The sequence below is a fragment of the Myotis yumanensis genome, unplaced genomic scaffold (genome assembly GCF_028538775.1).
Source record: "Myotis yumanensis isolate MYYU_CA2020_CCGP unplaced genomic scaffold, mMyoYum1.0.hap1 SCAF_1, whole genome shotgun sequence".
Lineage (NCBI taxonomy): Eukaryota > Metazoa > Chordata > Mammalia > Chiroptera > Vespertilionidae > Myotis > Myotis yumanensis.
Window position 1 is genome coordinate 113,789,394 of NW_027223752.1, and position 19,314 is coordinate 113,808,707.

Here is a 19,314-nt window from a genome sequence, read left to right on the forward strand (position 1 = left end):
GGAAATCAGAGGCTTGCAGAAGCTGCAGTGTTCTGGATGCGGTCCCAAACCCGAGGCTGTGGTTGCGAGGTACTAACGTTAGTTCCCGTGGGCGATGGATTCCGGGATACCGTGGCCAAGCGAGAGCCCGGGCGGGGCTGACCCGGAGGTTCGCCACCTGAGCAGTCAGGACCCCGCGGGCTGCTCCAGGGGCCTCCAGTCCGCCAGCGGCGGGAGCAGGTGCCTTCCTCACTGGGTCCTTGCGGCCAGTCACCGCGGAGACGGGCCGATCTGCAGCTGAATTCCCGCCCTCCTCCATGGAACTTTACCTCCGAGAACGCACACTCCCGCCTTCCTTTTTCTCCTCCCGCCCCCGCTTCCCCCAGCAGGCACCCGCCCCCCTCCTCTCTGTCGCCCCCTCCCGGACTGCGTCTTGCCCGGCGGACCCAGCTCGTTGCCCGCCCCTTAAGAACGGGACGCGCAGTTTCTCAATGGAGCAGCGGGGGGCTCGGGCAGCCGCGGGGGTGGCAGTGAGTCGGGAGGAAGGCGCGACATTCCGTCTCTTCCCTCTGCCCCTGGCCGTGGCCTGAGGCGCTGAGGTGGCTGGCGGGTGGCCGGACCGCAGCCGGAGGACCCGTCACGCTCGGTAGGAGCGGGGCGCCGCCGCCGAGGCCTTCACCGTTCTTCATTTCCTCCTCTTCCCTCCCGATCGGCTTTCAGCTCTTCGCCGGCACTGTTTTCCGGGAGGAGAAAATACACAAGGATTTCCGCCCAGAAGACGGCGACACCGGGGAGCCTTCGGCGAGGAGACAGCGGCGCCGGGCGCAGCATGCACGGGCCGGCCCCGCACTGCTGAGCCGCGTCGCGCTCCCGAGCCGGCTCTGTTCGCGGCGGCGGCGGGATGGAGCCCGCGACCGCGCCCCAGGCCGACATGGCGCCGGAGCTGACCCCGGAGGAGGAGCAGGTAAGCCGGCCGGGGTGGTGGGCCTGTCGGAGCCCGGGGGCCCCGCGCCCCAGCCCGCGGCGGCCTCCCTCGCCGGCCGCGCCCCTGCCGCCCTCCCCCGAAACGGGCCTTTCCCCCACCCCCCGGCTGCCCCCGGCCCCCACGTTTGCAGAGCTCCTTGCCTCTGGCCTCTCCTTCCTAGACAGGTTATGCTGCTTTCTGTGCGCGTTTGTGTTTTCTAGGGCAGAAAAACCCCAGTTGGGAGCAGGGCTCCTGCGGGGACCGTCTGCGCTCCCGAGGATGCCCTCGGTTTCCAGATGAGCCCCGCGGGCCTCGGGCAGCGCCCTGGCCGCCTGCGGGGCACATTCTGGAAGGTCCGGGCCTTCCCACGCCCTCGAAGTCTCGGGCCTGGACCTTCCCGTTCTGCACGCCCACTTCCCTACCCTGTCTGATTCCGGTCTCCATCTTTCCGGAGCCTACTTTGAGCTCCATTGTCCCTGAGCGCTTGTGACAGTCATCCCAGGAGGAAGTGGTTTGCGGTGTCATTTTGAGGGCTTGGGTAGGGGAAAAGCCGGGCATTTTACCCCCTCTCTCACATTTTTGCGGGACAGACCGGCACCACACCTTCTGAGAAGATGGGAGTCCTACAGATTTTTCCCTGCCTCTTTCTTGGCACTACCCATACCCGGCCTTAGCTCAGAGAGAGCCATATGGTCTGATTCCATATTTTAATAGAAAAAATCTGAGATAAGATGGTCACCCATTTCAAACTCTCCAGCCCTTGTTCCCAAGAACCACATTTGATAGTACTGTTTCTGGTATGGAGACAATCTGGTTCTACAAACCAATATCGGTTAATGGGCTTGTTTAATACTTGATTGTTTAAAAACCCGTTTCTCCTCCTTTGTGGAGATGACATTTTTTATATTTAGCCTCAGACCACAGTCTTTCCTTTTGACGTTGTGAGATAAAATCAGCACCGGGGAAAAAAAGAATTCTACTGCTTTGTACAAGCCATGGTAACATTCTGGTAACTGCAGTTGACTATTAATAAAATGCTAGTCAGGGCTTAGTGCAAGCAAGGGGCCAAGGAGCCAATCCTGCCAGAATTAGAGAAATACTTTAGTACTAAGTTATGATGTGTTAGATTGATTTTAAAGGGGCAAAACTCTTTCATTCACATATTTGGGGGGTTACTCAGATTTGAAGTTTCTATGTTTCTAAGACTTAATGGCATTAGTATTCCACTATGAAGATGGCATTAGGTTGCAAATTAAAAGATTAAAACCAAGGAAAGCAAATATTAAACTATTGATAAGGTATTGATAAAGTGGTTTAGTAAAAATGGTTTATATCAAATGAATGTGAAGGGTATTAACAAGGACTAGATGGAAACAACTGTTTTCTACTGGCATTTCACAATGTTGAAACAAACATAAAAGCAGCATAGTTCCAAGTATTATAGTTCCAATTATTGCAATGTTTGATAAAATTTCATATTTTACTTTAATATCATGGAAGAGTACTCTTAACTGTAAAGATGTCTTTAAAGTATTTACATTAAACAGCAAATGGGTGTAGTCTTATAATAATAGTCATCATAGGAAATAACACATTTATTCCATAATGTTAGTCTATTGCTCAAACCAATTTTAGAACTCATCTAGAATTTATTTCAAAGCTGTGGTGGAATCTAATCTAATAAAAGAGAAACATGCAAATTGACTGCACCTCTGCTACGCCCAAGCCACACCCACCAGCCAGTTAGAGAGACTATATGCAAATTAACCCAACCAAGATGGCAGCTGGCAGCCACGGAGCTGGAATAAGCAGGAGGCTTGGTTGCCCCAGTGATGGAGGAAGCCAAGCTTCCCGCCTGCCCTGGCCGGCGGTGGCCTCTGCTCAATGCAACAAAGTTTCAATTATAGAAGATAAATAAACCCCACATACCTGTTTCCAGCCAGCCTCCATTGGGAGCTTGGGCAGCTGGGGGCTGTGGCCAGCCTGCAAACAGCCATCAGCCCCTCACCCAGGCAGGCCAAGCACCCCAGCGGGGACCCCCACCCTGAAGGGGCTGTGGCCAGCCTGCAAACAACCATCAGCCCCTCACCCAGGCTGGCCACACCCTCATAGGGTGAGGGTCCCCGCTGGGGGGCTTGGCCAGCCTGCAAACAGCCATTAGCCCCTCACCCAGGCTGGCCAGGCACCCCAGCGGGACCCCCACCCTGATCTGGGACACCCTTCAGGGCAAACCATCCGGCCACCACCCATACACCAGGCCTCTATCCTATATAATAAAAGGGTAATATGCAAATTGACCCTAACAGCAGAACGACTGGGAATGACTGGTCACTATGACACACACTGACCACCATGGGGCAGACACTCAATGCAGGAGCTGCCTCCTGGTGGTCAGTGCTCTCCCACAGGGGGAGCTCTGCTCAGCCACAAGCCTGGCTGATGGCTGCCAGTACAGCGGTGGTGGTGGGAGCCTCTCCTGCCTCCTCAGCAGCGCTAAGGATGTCTGACTGCAGTTTAGGCCTGCTCCCCGCTGGCAAGTGGACACCCCCTGAGGGCTTCCAGGCTGCCAGAGGGATGTCTGACTGCCAGCTTAGGCAAAATCCCCTGGGGAGCGGGCCTAAGCCAGCAGGTGGTCATCCCCCTAGGGGTCCCAGACTGCGAGAGGGCACAGGCTGGGCTGAGGGACCCCCCCGAGTGCACAATTTTTTGTGCACCGGGCCTCTAGTCCTATATAATAAAAGCCTAATATGCAAATCGACCTAATGGCGGAACTACGGGCGGAACGACTGGTTGCTGTGACGTACACTGACCACCAGGGTTCAGACTCTCAATGCAAGTGCTACTCCTTGGTGGTCAGTGTGCTCAGCCAGAAGCGGGCTCATGGCTGGTGAGTGCAACTGCTGTGGAGGGAGCTTCTCCTGCTTCCACAGCAGCGCTAAGGAGCAACGAGCCAAGTGATAAGCGAGGGGTTCCAGACTGTGAGAGGGTGCAGGCCGAGTGGCGCTCCCACTGTGGGAGTGCACTGTCCACTAGGGGGCAGCTCCTACATTGCGCTTTTACCCTGATGGTCAGTGTGCATCATAGCGACTGGTCATTGGTCGTTCTGCTGTTCGATTGCTGGGCTTTTATTATATAGGACAGTGATGGCGAACCTATGATGCATGTCAGAGGTGACACGCGAACTCATTTTTTTGGTTGATTTTTCCTTGTTAAATGGCATTTAAATATGTAAAATAAATATCAAAAATATAAGTCTTTGTTTTACTATGGTTGCAAATATCAAAAAATTTCTATATGTGACACGGCACTAGAGTTAAGTTAGGGTCTTTCTTTTTTTCTTTTTTTTTTTTTTAAATATATTTTATTGATTTTTTACAGAGAGGAAGGGAGAGAGATAGAGAGTTAGAAACATCGATGAGAGAGAAACATCGATCAGCCGCCTCCTGCACATCCCCCATGGGGATGCGCCCGCAACCCAGGCACATGCCCCTGACCGGAATCGAACCTGGGACCCTTGAGCCCGCAGGCCGACGCTCTATCCACTGAGCCAAACCGGTTTCGGCAAGTTAGGGTCTTTCAAAATGCTGACACGCCAAGCTCAAAAGGTTCGCCATCACTTATATAGGATCATCAGGTTTTTCTGAATATCTCTTGAATTCTTTGATTTCTTCCACCACCACCTTTATCACCCTAATCCCTAAGCTACTTCATATCCTGACAGAATTTCTGTTTCCTACCTGACCCATCTATATTTCTTAGCTATTATTCCAGAAGCCAAAGGTAAACTGCAGATCTGATTGCATCTTCCCTTTAGCCTACCTGTCCCCCAAATAAGCATTTATAAAAAAACCTTCAGTGACTTTTACATTGCTCTTGGGGTCATTACAACTCTTGAATATGATGTGCAAAGCCTCAGCCTTTGAGTGGTCTAGAACCCTAGCTAATTCTCACACCTCATCTTTGCTCCAGGCACACTGGCCTTTTTTTTTTTTTTTTAAATATATTTTATTGATTTTTTTACAGAGGAAGGGTGAGGAATAGAGAGTTAGAGACATCGATGAGAGAGAGAAACATCGATCAGCCGCCTCCTGCACACTCACACTGGCCTTTTGATCCTGCCTCTTGCCCATTTCCTGCTTTCCTCTGTCTGGAAATACCCTCCACTGCTAACTCCCTCTTCATCCTTTAGCTCTCAGATTTCACTTTCTCTGGAAGGCCTTCCTTGATGTCCCTAGTTAGGTTAGGTCTCTGTTACTGGCTCTCAGAGTAATATGTACTATCCTTTATATCACTTACCACAAGTTTACATTCTGTGTGATTACATGACCAGAAGCTCTATGAGGATTGGAACTGTGTCTGCTTTTGCTTACCATCATAGGCACATTGTCTAGCATAAAGACCGGCCCCTAATGGACATTCAGAAAATACTTGTGGAATGAATTAAAGTAATCCTGTATGTGATTTATACACAGATAGCATTCATCTCCTTTTAGAATGGCTTATGTCTCTTCTGCATGCATGGTCTAGACCAGGGGTGGGCAAACTTTTTGACTCGAGGGCCACAATGGGTTCTTAAACTGGACCGGAGGGCCGGAACAAAAGCATGGATGGAGTGTTTGTGTGAACTAATATAAATTCAAAGTAAACATCATTACATAAAAGGGTACGGTCTTTTTATTTTTAGGTTTATTCATTTCAAATGGGCCAGATCCGGCCCGCGGGCCGTAGTTTGCCCACGGCTGGTCTAGACAAATAAAATAAAAAAAAGAAAGAAAATAAGGACATTGCTTATTTTGATATGTGTTGAAGGTCATTATTATTACTTTACTAGTGGCCCGGTGCACGGATTCATGCACATTGAAAGGAAATTAATTAGAAGAAAGATTTGTGTGTTAATTACGTTACTGCAAAAAATTACATGTCAAAATAGTATATGTGGGGAGGGGGGGAAGGACACATATGTAATACCCTTTGTAATACTTTTAGCAATAAAAAAATAAAATAAAATAAAAGCCTGAATTGTGTACAAAAAAAAAAAAATAGTATATGTCATACCTATATATATAAAAGGTTAAGTGACTGTCCGACCGTCTGACCAGCTGCTACCTATGATACGCACTCAACGCTCAAAGCAGGAGCTGCTGAGCTGCAGTGACTTGGCAGCAGTGGAACTTTGCAGAGTGCCCTGTTGCACTCTGGGACCCCTTGGGGGATGTCAAAGAGCTGGTTTCGGCCGGATCCCCGCAGGCGAGGCCAATGGACCCCACTTACCAGAGGGACCCCGCTCACTCTGCAGACACCCTTCGAGCTGCGGTGCCACCCCAGGTGCAGCTGGCCGGGGAGGGACCATGGGAGGTTGGCTCCAGGGCATGTCCAGCCCGTCTAGCCCAGTCCTGCCCTGCTAGCCACCTTCTAATTAATTTCCTTTCAATGTTCACGAATCTGTGCACCGGGCCACTAGTAGCATTATAAAATTAAAACACTCGTGTGATTGGCGCCAGCGAGAGCTTTATATGTATCACGCATGCGCAAGTCAACGTTTATTTTTTTTTTAAAATATATATTTTATTGGTTTTTCACAGAGAGGAAGGGAGAGGGATAGAGAGTTAGAAACATTGATGAGAGAGAGAGAAACATCGATCAGCTGCTTCCTGCGCACTCCCCACTGGGGATGTGCCCGCAACCAAGGTACATGCCCTTGACCGGAATCGAACCTGGGTCCTTTGAGTCCGCAGGCCGACACTCTATCCACTCAGCCAAACCGGTTAGGGCTCTACGTTTATTTTTAAACTAGAGGCCTGGTGCACGGATTTCTGCACCGGTGGGGTCCCTTGGCCTGGCCTGTGGGGATTAGTGGACCTCTGCACCACCACAGCCAGCCTTACCCGCCAGCTCATGGGGCTGCAGCCTGCTGTTCGCATCAATCCCACACAGGATATAGTGCACGAAGCGGCAGGCGGCAGGGAGGAGCCCAGCTCCCACTTATCCCGGCCCCGCTGTGCCAGCTGCCACCGCTCGGGTGCACAGGGGGTGTCCGTGGAGAGGCTCATGCCCCCGCAGCTGCACTCACCAGCTGTCAGCCTGGTGTCTGGTGCCCGCCTGTCTGTCAGCTGAGTGGCACTCCTGCTGTGGGGGCGCACTGACCACCAGGGGGCAGCTCCTGCGTTGAGTGTCTGCCCCCTGGTGGTCAGCGCACGTCATAGCTACCAGCCGGTCGTCAGTTGTCTGGTTGTCCGGTCATCCGGTCACTTAGGCTTTTATATATATAGATTGCCAGTGCGTGTCATATGTACTGGCTGGTTGGTTGGTCATACGGTCGTACGGTCGTACGTATGTATGGTGGTCACTTAGCCTTTTATATATATTGACTAGAGGCCCGGTGCATGAAAATTCGTGTACTGGGTGGGGGGGTCCCTCAGCCTGGCCTGCCCCCTCTCACAGTCCAGGAGCCTTCAGGGGATGTCCTACTGATGTCCTGGCAGGGAGCAGGCCTAAGCTGCAGTCTGGCCTCTGTGGGAGGTGACCAGGCAATCATGGGAAGGCACCGCCCCCATCACCCCGTTGCTGCTGCCACTGCCAGCTGCCGCAGCTGCAGGCCCTCAGCCCTCACTTCTTAGCGCTGGCCTTGCCCCCCACCCACTGATGGGTGGAGGGTGATCTGGGGCCAGGCTGGCTGGGGGAGGGGCTGTGGGAGGTTGAGGCACAGCAGGTTGCACCCTGTCCAGCCTCTGTGGAGGCGTGGCGCTGGGACCGGGCCCGCACCACTGCCTCTGTGGCTGCCTCTGCGGAAGGTTCCACACTGGGACCGGGACTGCGCAGCCCCCTCTCCTGCTGCCTCTGCGGAAGGGCCCAGGCCAAGGCCTCTCCTGTGCCGCTGCCTCTCCCGTACTGCCTCTGTGAAAGGGGTGGTGGGGCGGCACCGCCTCTGCTCCTGCCCCCTCGGCGCTGTTGCCTCCTCCACTCCCGCAACATTTCTAGGGTGTCTACTGTGGTGTCACCAACCAGGGATAGCTCACTGGGCAATGCACTCCTGTGGGGGTATTTAGCTGTGGTAGCATTGCATGTTTGGGGTTCCCCAAGTGTCCCTGATCTATGGAGCTGACCATGTGACTGGGAGTCCTGGGTGGGGAGAACCAATCTGGGGTGAGACATGGTATGGTGAAGGCTGGGGCATATCCATGGTGATGGGTTGGAATGTGGAGGCTGGGACTGGGGTCTGGAGACTGGACAGGGGCCAGAGATCTCACCTGGCTACTGAGGGATGTGGCCATCTGCTGGCCAGAGAGGTGAGGCCTGTGGTTCTCTGAGAGCATGTGCTGCTGGGGCTTATGGGGTTTGTTAGGTCCGTGCTGACAGGAGACAGGCCAAGAGATGTTGTGAGAGTTTTAGAAATTTTATTTTTAATACACACCAGTATATCCATTTCAGCAAGCAAGAGTAGGGAGGGCAGGATATTTATGTCTCTGTGTGGGTCGGATGTAGGTGCAGGCGGTTGCAGGAAGCTGGATCTAGCATTGCTTTTCTCGGCTGCTTAGCTTCTCTTGTGACACCTGAGATGAAAATAATAGGAATACAGCAGAGAGGGCAGGAGCCTCAAGTGGGGACAATAGAAAAGTACTGAGCGCAGGGAAGAAACTGAGAGCAGGGGAAAGGTACAGAGTATGCCTAACAGGGTTTGGCTGGCCTGGGACCAGAATCACACTTGAGACCCTTCAGGCCACAGGACCATGCTCCAAGCACTGATCCAAACTGGCCAGGCCTAATTTTGTGGGTTTTAATATAGACATATATGTTTGGTTTTGATGATGCTTTTAAAATATGATTTAAGCCCTGGCTGGTTTTGCTCAGTGGATAGAGTGTCAGCCTGTGGACTGAAGAGTTCCAGGTTCAATTCTGGTCAAGGGCACATGTTCAGGTTGCGGGCCCGATCTCCAGTAGGGGGCGTGCAGGAGGCAGCTGATCAATGATAATTTCTCATCACTGATGTTTCTCTCTCTCTCTTCCTTTTCCTTCCTCTCTGAAATCAATAAAAAGATATTTAAAAAAATAATTTCTTGCCCGGCCATTGTGGATCAGTGGTTGAGCATAGACCTATGAACCAGGAGTTTACGGGTTCGATTCCTGGTCAGGGTACAATAGGTGACTGTCCGACCGTCTGGGTTGCGGGCTTGATCTCCAGTGTGGGGCGTGTAGGAGGCAGCTGATCAATGATTTTCTCATCATTGATGTTTCTCTCTCTCCTCCCTTCCTCTCTGAAATAAAAAAAAAACAACATATATTAAAAAATTCCTATTCTTAATTATTTTATTTTTTAAATCTTCACCCAAGAATATGTTCTTATTAATTTTTAGAGAGAAAGGAAAGGGGGGAGGAGAGAGAGAGAACCATCGATCAGTTACCTCCCATAAAAGCCCTGACTGGGGATTGAACCTGCAACCAGGTATGTGGCCTGACTGGGAATCAAACCTGCAACCTTTGGTATACAGGATAGCGCTCCAACCAACTGTGCCACCAGGCCAGGGCTATGATTTATTTTTTCAATTACAGTTGATATTACATTAGTTTTATGTATATATCATCATATAATTTACTAATTGATCCCCCCATAAGTCTGGTACCTACCTGGCACCATGTATTATTGATTTTACTAGAGGCCCGGTGCACGACATTCGTGCGCTCAGGGCAGGGAGGGGGTGTTCCCTCAGCCCAGTCTGCGCCCTCTCGCAGTCTGGGAGCCCTCGGGGGATGTCCAACTGCCTGGCTTCTGGCTGAGAGGCACGCCCCCTGTGGGAGCGCACTGACTACCAGGGGGCAGCTCCTGCATTGATTGTCTGCCCCCTGGTGGTCAGTGCACGTCATAGTGACCAGTCATTCTGCTGTTTGGTTGATTTGCATATTAGCCTTTTATTATATAGGATTCCGTATGGTGTAACTGTACATTCCCATGACTTTGTTTTTAAGTGAGGCATTATTATTCTTTTAAAGTATTTTTATTGATTTCAGAGAGGCAGGGAGAGAGAGGGAAAGGTAGAAACATCAATGATAAGAGAGAATCATCTCCTACTGGACATCGAGCCCAAAAACCCAGGCATGTGCCCTGACCAGGAATCAAACCATGACCTCCTGGTTTATAGGTTGATGCCCAACAACTGAGCCACACTGGCCAGGCTAAATGAGGCATTATTTTACTTTTTATTGAATTTATTAGAATGACACTGGTTAACAAAATTATACGGGTTTCAGGTGCACAATTCCACAACACATCATCTTCCTTGTGACTATTTTGTAACTGCCAATTTGTACTTTTTAATCTCATCACCTATTTTACCTATCCTCCCAATTACCCTCTTCTCTGGCAATCATCATTTTGTTCTTTGTATCTATGAGTCTGTTTCTGTTTTGTTTATATTATTTTTTAGATTCCACATATAAGTAAAATCATATGATATTTATCTTTCCCAGTCTAACTCATTTATTTTTATTATTTATTTGTTTGTCAATTTTGACCTGAGGATATTTTTTCCATTGCTTTTTTAGAGAGAATTGGAGGGAGGGAGGAGGAGAGAGACAGAGAGAGAATGAGAGAGACACAGCCATTGGTTGCCTCCTGTACATGCCCCAACCAGGGCTGGGAATCTAACCTGCAACCCAGGTATATGCCCTTGACCAGGAATCAAACCCGAGACCCCTTGTGTGAGGGCCAGTGCTCTAACCACTGAGAACACTATCCAGCACTAGGTTTTAATTTAATTTATTTTTTTAAAAAAATATGTCCTTATTGATTTTAGAGAGAGGAAGGGAATGGGGTAGAGAGACAGAAACATTGATGAGAGGGTCACTGTTTCCTTGTTAATTTTTTATTTGGAAAAGTCTATCCAGTGAAGTCAATGGGGTGTTACAGTCCCCTACTCTGACCGTATTGTTGTTAATCTTGCCCTTAACGTCCTCTAGAAGTTTTTTAAATATATTTAGGTGCTCCTATAGTGGGTGCATATATGTTTATCAGGGTTATATCCTCCTGTTGGATCTATCCCTTTAGTATTAAGTAGTGATCTTTGTTATCTCTTATGATAGCCTTCATTTTGAAGTCTCTTTTGTCAGATATGAGTATTGTTACCCCAGAATTTTTGTCTTTTCCATTTGCATGGGAATTTTTTTCCCATCCCTTCACTCTCATCCTCTGGGAGTCTTTTGTTCTTCAGTTGGTTTCTTGTAGACAGCATATAGTTGGGTCATGTTTTTGTATCCATTCAGCAACCCTGTGTCTTTTGATTGGAGCATTATCCATTACATTTAAGGTTATTATTGATAGGTACTTATTTATTGCCATTTTAATTCTGTATGCCTAGGTTTCTCTCTTTTTCTTCTCATTACAGTAATCCCTTTAGCATTTCTGGTAATGCTGGCTTCTTGGTGATGAACTCCTTTAGCCTTTTTTAGTCTGAGAAGCTCTTTATTTCACTGTCTATTTTGAATGATAGTCTTGCTGGATATAGTAATCTTAGTTTCAGATCTTTGTTTTCTATTACCTTTAGAACTTCATTCCATTCCCTCCTGGCCTGTAGAGTTGCTGATGAGAAATCAGATGACAATATCAAGGGAGTTACTTTGTAGCTAACAGTTTGCTTTTATCCTGCTAACTCTAAGATTCTCTCTTTGAGTGCAGAATCTCCGAGGGAACAGGGAACGCAAGGGAGAGTGGGTGGGAGGAAGGTAATCAGTGAGGGACCTTGTATGCATATATGCGTGGCCCATGAACACAGACAATGGGGCAATGAGGGCCTGGGGCCAGGAGTGGGTGCGGGCTGGAGAGGGTCAATAAGGGGAAAAAGGGACATATGTAATATTTTCAACAATAAAGAATTATTTTTAAAACAGATTATCTCTTTTCCTTTAATTTTTGGCATTTTAATTAGGATGTGTCAGGGTCTTTTTCAGTTGTTCTTGCTTGGGACTCTCGCTGCCTCCTGAACTTGTGTGACTTTTTCCTTTACCAAGTTAGGGAAGTTTTCTGCCATTATTTCTTCAAACACGTTGTCTTTCTGCCTCTTCTGGCACACCTACTGTTCTAATATTATTATGTTTCACATTGTCCCACAGCTCCCTTAAGTTAGTTGTCCTCCTGGTTTTTAATTGTTTTTTCTTTTTGGTTTTCTGATTGAGTGATTTTTTTTCAACTCTGTCTTCTAATTCACTGACTCGATCCTCAGCTTCCCCTAATCTGCTGTGTATTCCTTCCAATGTGTTCTTTATTTGTGCTATGTCATTCTTTATTTCTGTTTTCATTGTTAATATATCTTTTCTCATGCTGTTGAGCATCTTTACCATCATTACTCTGAACTCTATATCAGATAAATTTTTTATCTCCATTTCATTTATCCCTTCTTCTGGAGCATTCTCTTGTTTTTCATTTGGGGTATTTTTTTTTTTTTTTGTCTTCATTTTGGCTGCATGTTTAGGTTTGTGACTGCGTATTAGGTAGATCTGCTACACCGCTCTATCATTAGTGCAGGACAGTGTCAAATGCTGTTTCTGACTAATTAGATCAGGCAAAGGCTGAAAGCCTCCAGAGACCCACCTCTGCCTGTAGACTGACTGGATTCAGGCTTGAGTAGCCCTCAGGCAATTGTCCTCAGATGTGGTAAGGGTTTTCTTCCAACAGGGTGGGGGAACTGCTTCTGCCTGGAGGCTAATTGTTATTCTGTCTCTTAATGGGCCTCAGAAACTCCACACTTTGGGGCAAGGTGTTTTCCAATAGGGTGGTCAACTGATTTTCCCCCAGGGAAAAACCCTTTTGTAGCAAATGTCTGTGTGAGAAAGATGACCTCTGCAGTGTGAGGGAATGAATTAGCACAGGAAACCAGGGTGCCTACCTTCTGAGCTCTAACCCCAGAGCCCTCAACCCTGGCTCCTGCTTACGCAGCTCCAGTCCACTCCGCCCTCCCTCTGCCAGAGTGGCTGCAGAGGGAATTTTGTGTGTTGGTCCTTTAAGAGGGTGACTGCATTTCCAGCTGTCTTTCCCTGACAGAGAGCAACCCTGCTGCTTTTCACCGCCAGATATGTGGCCACCTTTCTCAGTTTTGGTGACCTCTGATGGGGGGCCCAGCTTGGGAATTAGACCACAGAGTTGTCAGTGGCCACCCCCAAGATCTGAGATATCTCTCTGGACCTTCAGCTGCTATCTGTGGGAGCCTGGCCAGGCCTTTCACACCTCTGCCCTTCCTACCAGTCTATGCGGTCTCCGCTTTCCATCCTTGCTTATAAGTGTTCTTTCCAGCTAGTCTTATGTTGATTATTCAGGATTTTTATTTGTATTTTACTTGTAATTCTAGTTTGACCCTGGGAGAGTGTCTGTGTAGTACCCACTTACTCCACTGCCATTTTTTTTCTCAAAATATTTTTATTAATTTCAGAGAGGAAGGGAGAGAGAGAGACAGAGAGACAGAAACAGAAACATCAATGATGAAAGAGAATCCCTGCCCTGGCCGGCTTGGCTCAGTGGATAGAGCATCAGCCTGCGGATTGAAGGGTCCCAGGTTCGATTCAGGCCAAGGGCACATGCTTGGGTTGTGGGCTTGATCCCCAGTGGGGGGCATGCAGGAGGCAGCAATCAATGATTCTCTCTCATCATTGATGTTTCTATCACTCTCTCCTTCTCCCTTCTTCTCTGAAATCAATAAAGAAATATATTAAAAAAAGAAAGGAAATCCCTGATCAGCTGCTTCCTGTGCGCCCCCTACTGGGGATCAAGCCCACAACCTGGGCATGTGCCCTTGACCGGAACGAACCTGGGACCCTTCAGTCTGCAAGCCAACGTTCTATCCATTGAGCCAAATGGCTGGGGCTCTACCACCATTTTTAATCTCTAAAGCTTTAAGTTTTTAAAAGGAACACCAAAGGAAGCCTTGATGTATCAGGGCAAGCTTCTTAGAGGAGGTGATTTTTGAGCTGAGTCCCAAGGGGACTACCCTGCTTGTATCCCGTCTGGGTAGCCAGAATATGAAACCAGACAACCAGTTGGTCTGGACTCCCTGTCACTACTTGAGCCAATTCAGCAGAGACCTCTTCTTTTTCTTTTGTACAGGAGAAAAAACTATTTTTGGAGCCAAATATGAACAATATTATCTCACCAAAGTATAAAAACTAAGGTGTTTTTGTATCAGGACTACATTGTTTTTTTATGTTTAATATGCTGGCAAAATTGTAAATTTGGAAGTGTGATGAGTAATTTCTGCACATTAGTACTACTCTTTATTCTTACTATGTTACTAATTATCCTAATTTTACTTTCCTAAAGCATATACTCACATTTGTAACTGGATCTGAAATTTTTGAATTTACTAAATTATAACTAACTTGACCACTGTGGGTAGTTAAAAATATTTTATGGTGCCCTATCCAGTTTGGCTCAGTGGAAGGGTGATTGAAGGGTCCTGGGTTCGATTCCAGTCAAGGGCATGTAACTTGGTTGCAGGCTTGATCCCTGGCTCTGGTTGGGGCGCATGTGATAGGCAACCAATCAGTGTGTCTCTCTCACATCGATGTTTCTCTCTCCCTTTCACTCTATCTGAAAATCAATGAAAAATATCCTTAAGTGAGGATTAACAAAAAAATATATATGTATTTTATGTTATATGCCTATATTCTTAAGCTCTATGTCTGTGTAACTAACAGAAAGTTAAGTGAGGCTCCTTAGGTTACATCCTTTTGGGCATAAGTTGTGAGGAGAACTCTAATAAACCATAAAACAAAGACTCTTAACTAGGATTCTGAGGATTTTCGAATTCAGCAGTTACAGCCTTTCACTGTCTTTTTGTTTTTGCATGGATTTCCCAAATAGCGATTGATGGGATAGAATTATAGTTTTCTCAAAAAAAAACACAAAAAATAAAAAAAATAAAAAGACAAAAAAAAAAAAAGAATTATAGTTTTCTAACGTACTTAGGCTTTTATTCATATTTTTATTTTAGACCAAAGAAGGTTGTAATAACTCATATAGTACTTCTCTCACATTAAAAAGAATTCATGAATTCTTTAAAGTCTTTGTAATGAAAATTCTAATATTTATTTTCAAAGGTTCTAAAGAAAATTCCTATTTTAAAATTCATATTGTTTAGAGCTTCTAGCATTGTTAAAAGGATTAATAACCTAATGCATGTAGAGCACTTAGCCTGATTCTTACATAGTAAGCACTTCAGAAAGTTAGCCATTGTCATGACATTCTCTGTCTTCGAATAGTAAAATATTTTAGAGCCAAGTTAGCTTAAACCAATCCGAAGGGGGGGAAATATTCATATTCACCCGGGAACCATAATTTTGGAAGGATTCTTAAGAATGCTAGAAGATAGTTATCTTGTAACTTTATAGTGTAGGTTTTTCAAAAACCTATTCTAATTCTGTCCTCTGGTTTGTGTTCTTATAATAGAATCTTCTAAAGCTAAAAGTTTATCTGCCTAGAAATTTTTGGCATTTTTTTCCAAGGGCAGGGTTTTTGTCTTGGTTCTTGTGGCCAAGAACTTCTCTTTTCCCACAGCCTCAAATGTCCTATGCTAAATGTCAGCTGCTCTCTCCGGAAGTAGACATATATGTCAAGGACCAAGTGATTTATAATATTAAGTTAAGGCTTTCCAGAGAGGCAAAGGAGAGGAGGCAGAGCTGAAGAATCCTCATTATTTTTATTATTGTCAGTAACTAATGATATTGTAATTAGCAATTACATAAAAACCTCATTTGGTTATGAGAATTTTACTCTTAAAATTTCTGAGCATATCAAGGGTCTTGGACTTTCCTGAGGAACCTGGATGTTTTCTGGCAGGAAGTTGACCTTAAGTACTTGTTTTTTAAATTAATTAATTAAAAGTTAATTATTTTTGTTATTAATCCTTATTGAGGATATTTTTCCATTGATTTTTTATTTTATTTATTTATTTATATTTTATTTTATTTATTTTTTATTTTTTTAAAAAATATATTTTATTGATTTTTTACAGAGAGGAAAGGAGAGGGATAGAGAGTTAAAAACATCGATGAGAGAGAAACATTGATCAGCTGCCTCCTGCACACCCCCCACCGGGGATGTGCCCACAACCAAGGTACATGCCCCTGACTGGAATCGAACCTGGGACCCTTGAGTCCACAGGCTGACGCTCTATCCACTGAGCCAAACGGGTTAGGGCCCATTGATTTTTTTTAGAGAGAGTGGAAGGGAGAGGGAGAGACAGAGAGAAACACTGATGTGAGAGAGATACATCGATTGGTTGCCTCCTTCTGCCCCTGGCCAGGGCCAGGAGCCTGCAACTGAGGGATGTGCTCTTGCCAGAATAGAACCCGAGACCCTTCAGTCCACAGGTCGACTCACTATCCACTGAGCCAAACCAGCTAGGGCTTAAGCACCATTTTATAGCAGAATGGTTGGCCCGCTGCAGTGTCAAGATTAGACATCACCTCCCCAAACTGATTATTTGTTCAAATACTAAAATCCTAGTGCAATTTCAGCCACTTCACACCTATCCTGCTGTGCCTTGATGTCTCAGACAACTGGGGTACTTTCTTTTCCCAAACCAAATGCTATTACATTTCTCCATATACACATCTCCACTCAAGAGCTGCTTTGTTGCTTCTTTCGGCACTGGAATAGTCATTGTTTTGTATAACTCTTCCTCTGGAGTAGGGACAGATATTTCTAGAACAGGCAGTTTAGCCTGCACTCTTCAGTTCTGGAGGGCCTATACATACTGGAATGAGCATTTTCATATCTGATTTTGAAAAAGACTCTTGAGAACCTAACTGAGATGGCATGGGGATTAAAAAAGAGTTACAGTAAGTTCCTACTTTTTAGGTTAAAGGTAGATCTTTGGTTAACACATTTATTATTCAAATATGTGCCTTCTGATACTGGTTTCTTGTCCCCCCCCCCCCCTTTATTTTTAAAAAATATATTTTATTGATTTTTTACAGAGAGGAAGGGAGAGGGACAGAGAGTTAGAAACATCAATGAGAGAGAAACATTGATCAGCTGCCTCCTGCACACCCCCTACTGGGGATGTGCCCGCAACCAAGGTACATGCCCTTGACCGGAATCGAACCTGGGACCCCTTCAGTCCACAGGCCGACACTCTATCCATTGAGCTACATCGGTTAGGGCTTTTTCCCCCCTTTTTAAAAAGTGTGTTTTTATTGATTTCAGAGAGGAAAGGAGAAGGAGAGAGAGAGAGAAACATCAATGATGAGAGAGAATCACTGATCAGCTGCCTCTTTCATGGCCCCTACTGGGGACCGAGCCTGCAACTAGGCATATGCCCTGACTGGGAATCGAACCATGACCTCCTGGTTCATAGAATCGCGACGCTCAGCCACTGAGCCATGCTGGCCTGGCTTTTTCTTCTTTTTTTAAATTGACTTTAGAGAGAGGAAGAGAGAGAGAAAAATGTCCATTTGTTGATCCACTTATTTATGCATTCATTTGTTGATTCTTATATGTGCCCTGACCAGGGATTGAACCCACAACCTTGGTGTATCAGGACAATGCTTAATTAACCAACTGAGCTACCGGCCAGGGCCTCAGATACTGGTTTCAGTGACTGACTTCACATACTGAAAAACTCTAGTCTAAAATTTAATTATTTTGCAGTATAATCATCACAGAGGATAAGAGGAGCCATTTCCACAGCCTTTGCAGGGGTTTTGAGAAATGGGGGTATCTTATATGACAAGCTGAACGCTACTACTGAGCCATGCCATGGAGTGATAACAATGGGAAGTGTCACTTCTGCTTTTCCCTTCAAATGTTTCTGAAGTTGCTATGAAGTGTCTTTGTTCCTCCATTGAGTGAGGTGATTATTATGTATCAATCCCTTTTCCTTTTCAGGTTAATGTAGACTGAAAGGAAGGTTTTACAGATCGTAAACAGAAAGACAGTTTGTTCATTCAGCAACATTTATTGTCTATTGCTGTGTGCCAGGTCCTTTTTCAGCATGGGTTAGGGGTTCTCTGTCCTTATGGAATTCCCCTCTAGTTCTCTCTAAGCAGTTCTTGAATTGTGGGTATCCATTAAGGAGGAGGACCTCTTATGCACAGTGAGGACAGGGACTCGATCTCTGCATTTTTAGTGCACATTGTGAAATTTCAAAAATGTTTGCTAAAGAATGAGTGAAACTGTATTGAAATTATTTATTCCTCACTCAGCCCATGAATTGGGCATTGTTTTGCTTAGGATGGCTGGTTGTCTTTATGATTTAAGGATGATGTTCAGAGGTGTTCAGTAATTTACCAAGGAATGCCGCACCGGGACTGAAACTCTTCTGATTAAATACAGCATTCTCTTTAGTAAGTTTCATCTATCTTAACCATGTGTTTCTATATTTGACATACCTATACATATAAACCAGAAACAGCTCTCTCTTGGCATTTGTGGGTTGAACATTCCTGGTTTTAGCCATTCACAAGTTTCCCTACAGTGATGTGGCTACATTGTTCTTAGTTGCTTATTGTACATTCATTTATGAAAGAAATTATATGCTTTAATGGGGTTAGTGAACTGAAGGGTTCATATCTATGGTTGTACCTTTCAAAATGTCAATTAAAAAAATATCTCGCTCAGCCAGTGGAGTCAGTGGTTTAGCATTGAAAAAATAATGGCTCTTATTCTAAGCAGTTTATAGGTTTTAATTCATTTTTTTTACTGTGATAAAATATACATCAGCCAGGCTGGTGTGTTTCAGTGGTTGAGCATCGACCTATGGAACAGGAGGTCACAGGTTGTATTCCCAGTCAGGGCATGTGCCAGGGTCGCAGGCTCCATTCCTAATGGGGAGCGTGCAGGAGACAACCAATCAATGATTCTCTCTCATCATTGCTATTTCTATCTCTCTCTCCCTCTCCTTTCCTCTCTGAAGTCAATAAAAATATAAAAATTAAAAAAATAAAATATACATAATATCTATCATTTTTAAAATTCCTAAGTATAGCCCAACCACAGTGATTAGAGCGTTGGCCCTTGGACTGAAGGGTCTTGGGTTCGATTCCAGTCAAGGGCACATACCTTGGTTTGCAGGTTCAATCCCCAGTTGGGGTGAGTCCAGGAGACAACCAATTAATGTGTTTCTCTCATCGATGTTTCTAACTCTCTATCCCTCTCCCGTCCTCTCTGTAAAAAATCAATAATATATATATATATTTTAAAAAAACCACATGAAACCAATAAAAACATTTTTTAAGATATATTTTTATCGATTTCAGAGAGGAAGGTACAGGGAGAGAGAGAAACATCAATGATGAGAGAGAATCATTGATCGGCCGCGTCACACATGCCCCCTACTGGGAACCAAGCCCGCAACCCAGGCATGTGCCCTTAACCAAATCAAACCTGGGAC

General features: G+C 45.9%; 1 protein-coding gene across 2 annotated transcripts in view; it reads left to right on the forward strand.

The window, feature by feature from the left end:
• Nucleotides 1-396: 396 nt before the first annotated feature.
• Nucleotides 397-19,314, forward strand: part of PTPN9 (protein tyrosine phosphatase non-receptor type 9) — a 166,798-nt gene continuing 147,880 nt past the window's right edge. For both annotated transcript variants that reach the window (XM_070429954.1, XM_070429958.1), the window contains exon 1: nt 397-943. In XM_070429954.1, the coding sequence (XP_070286055.1) occupies nt 881-943 (63 nt within the window). In that variant the 5' untranslated portion in view covers nt 397-880. The remainder of the gene's footprint in view (nt 944-19,314) is intronic.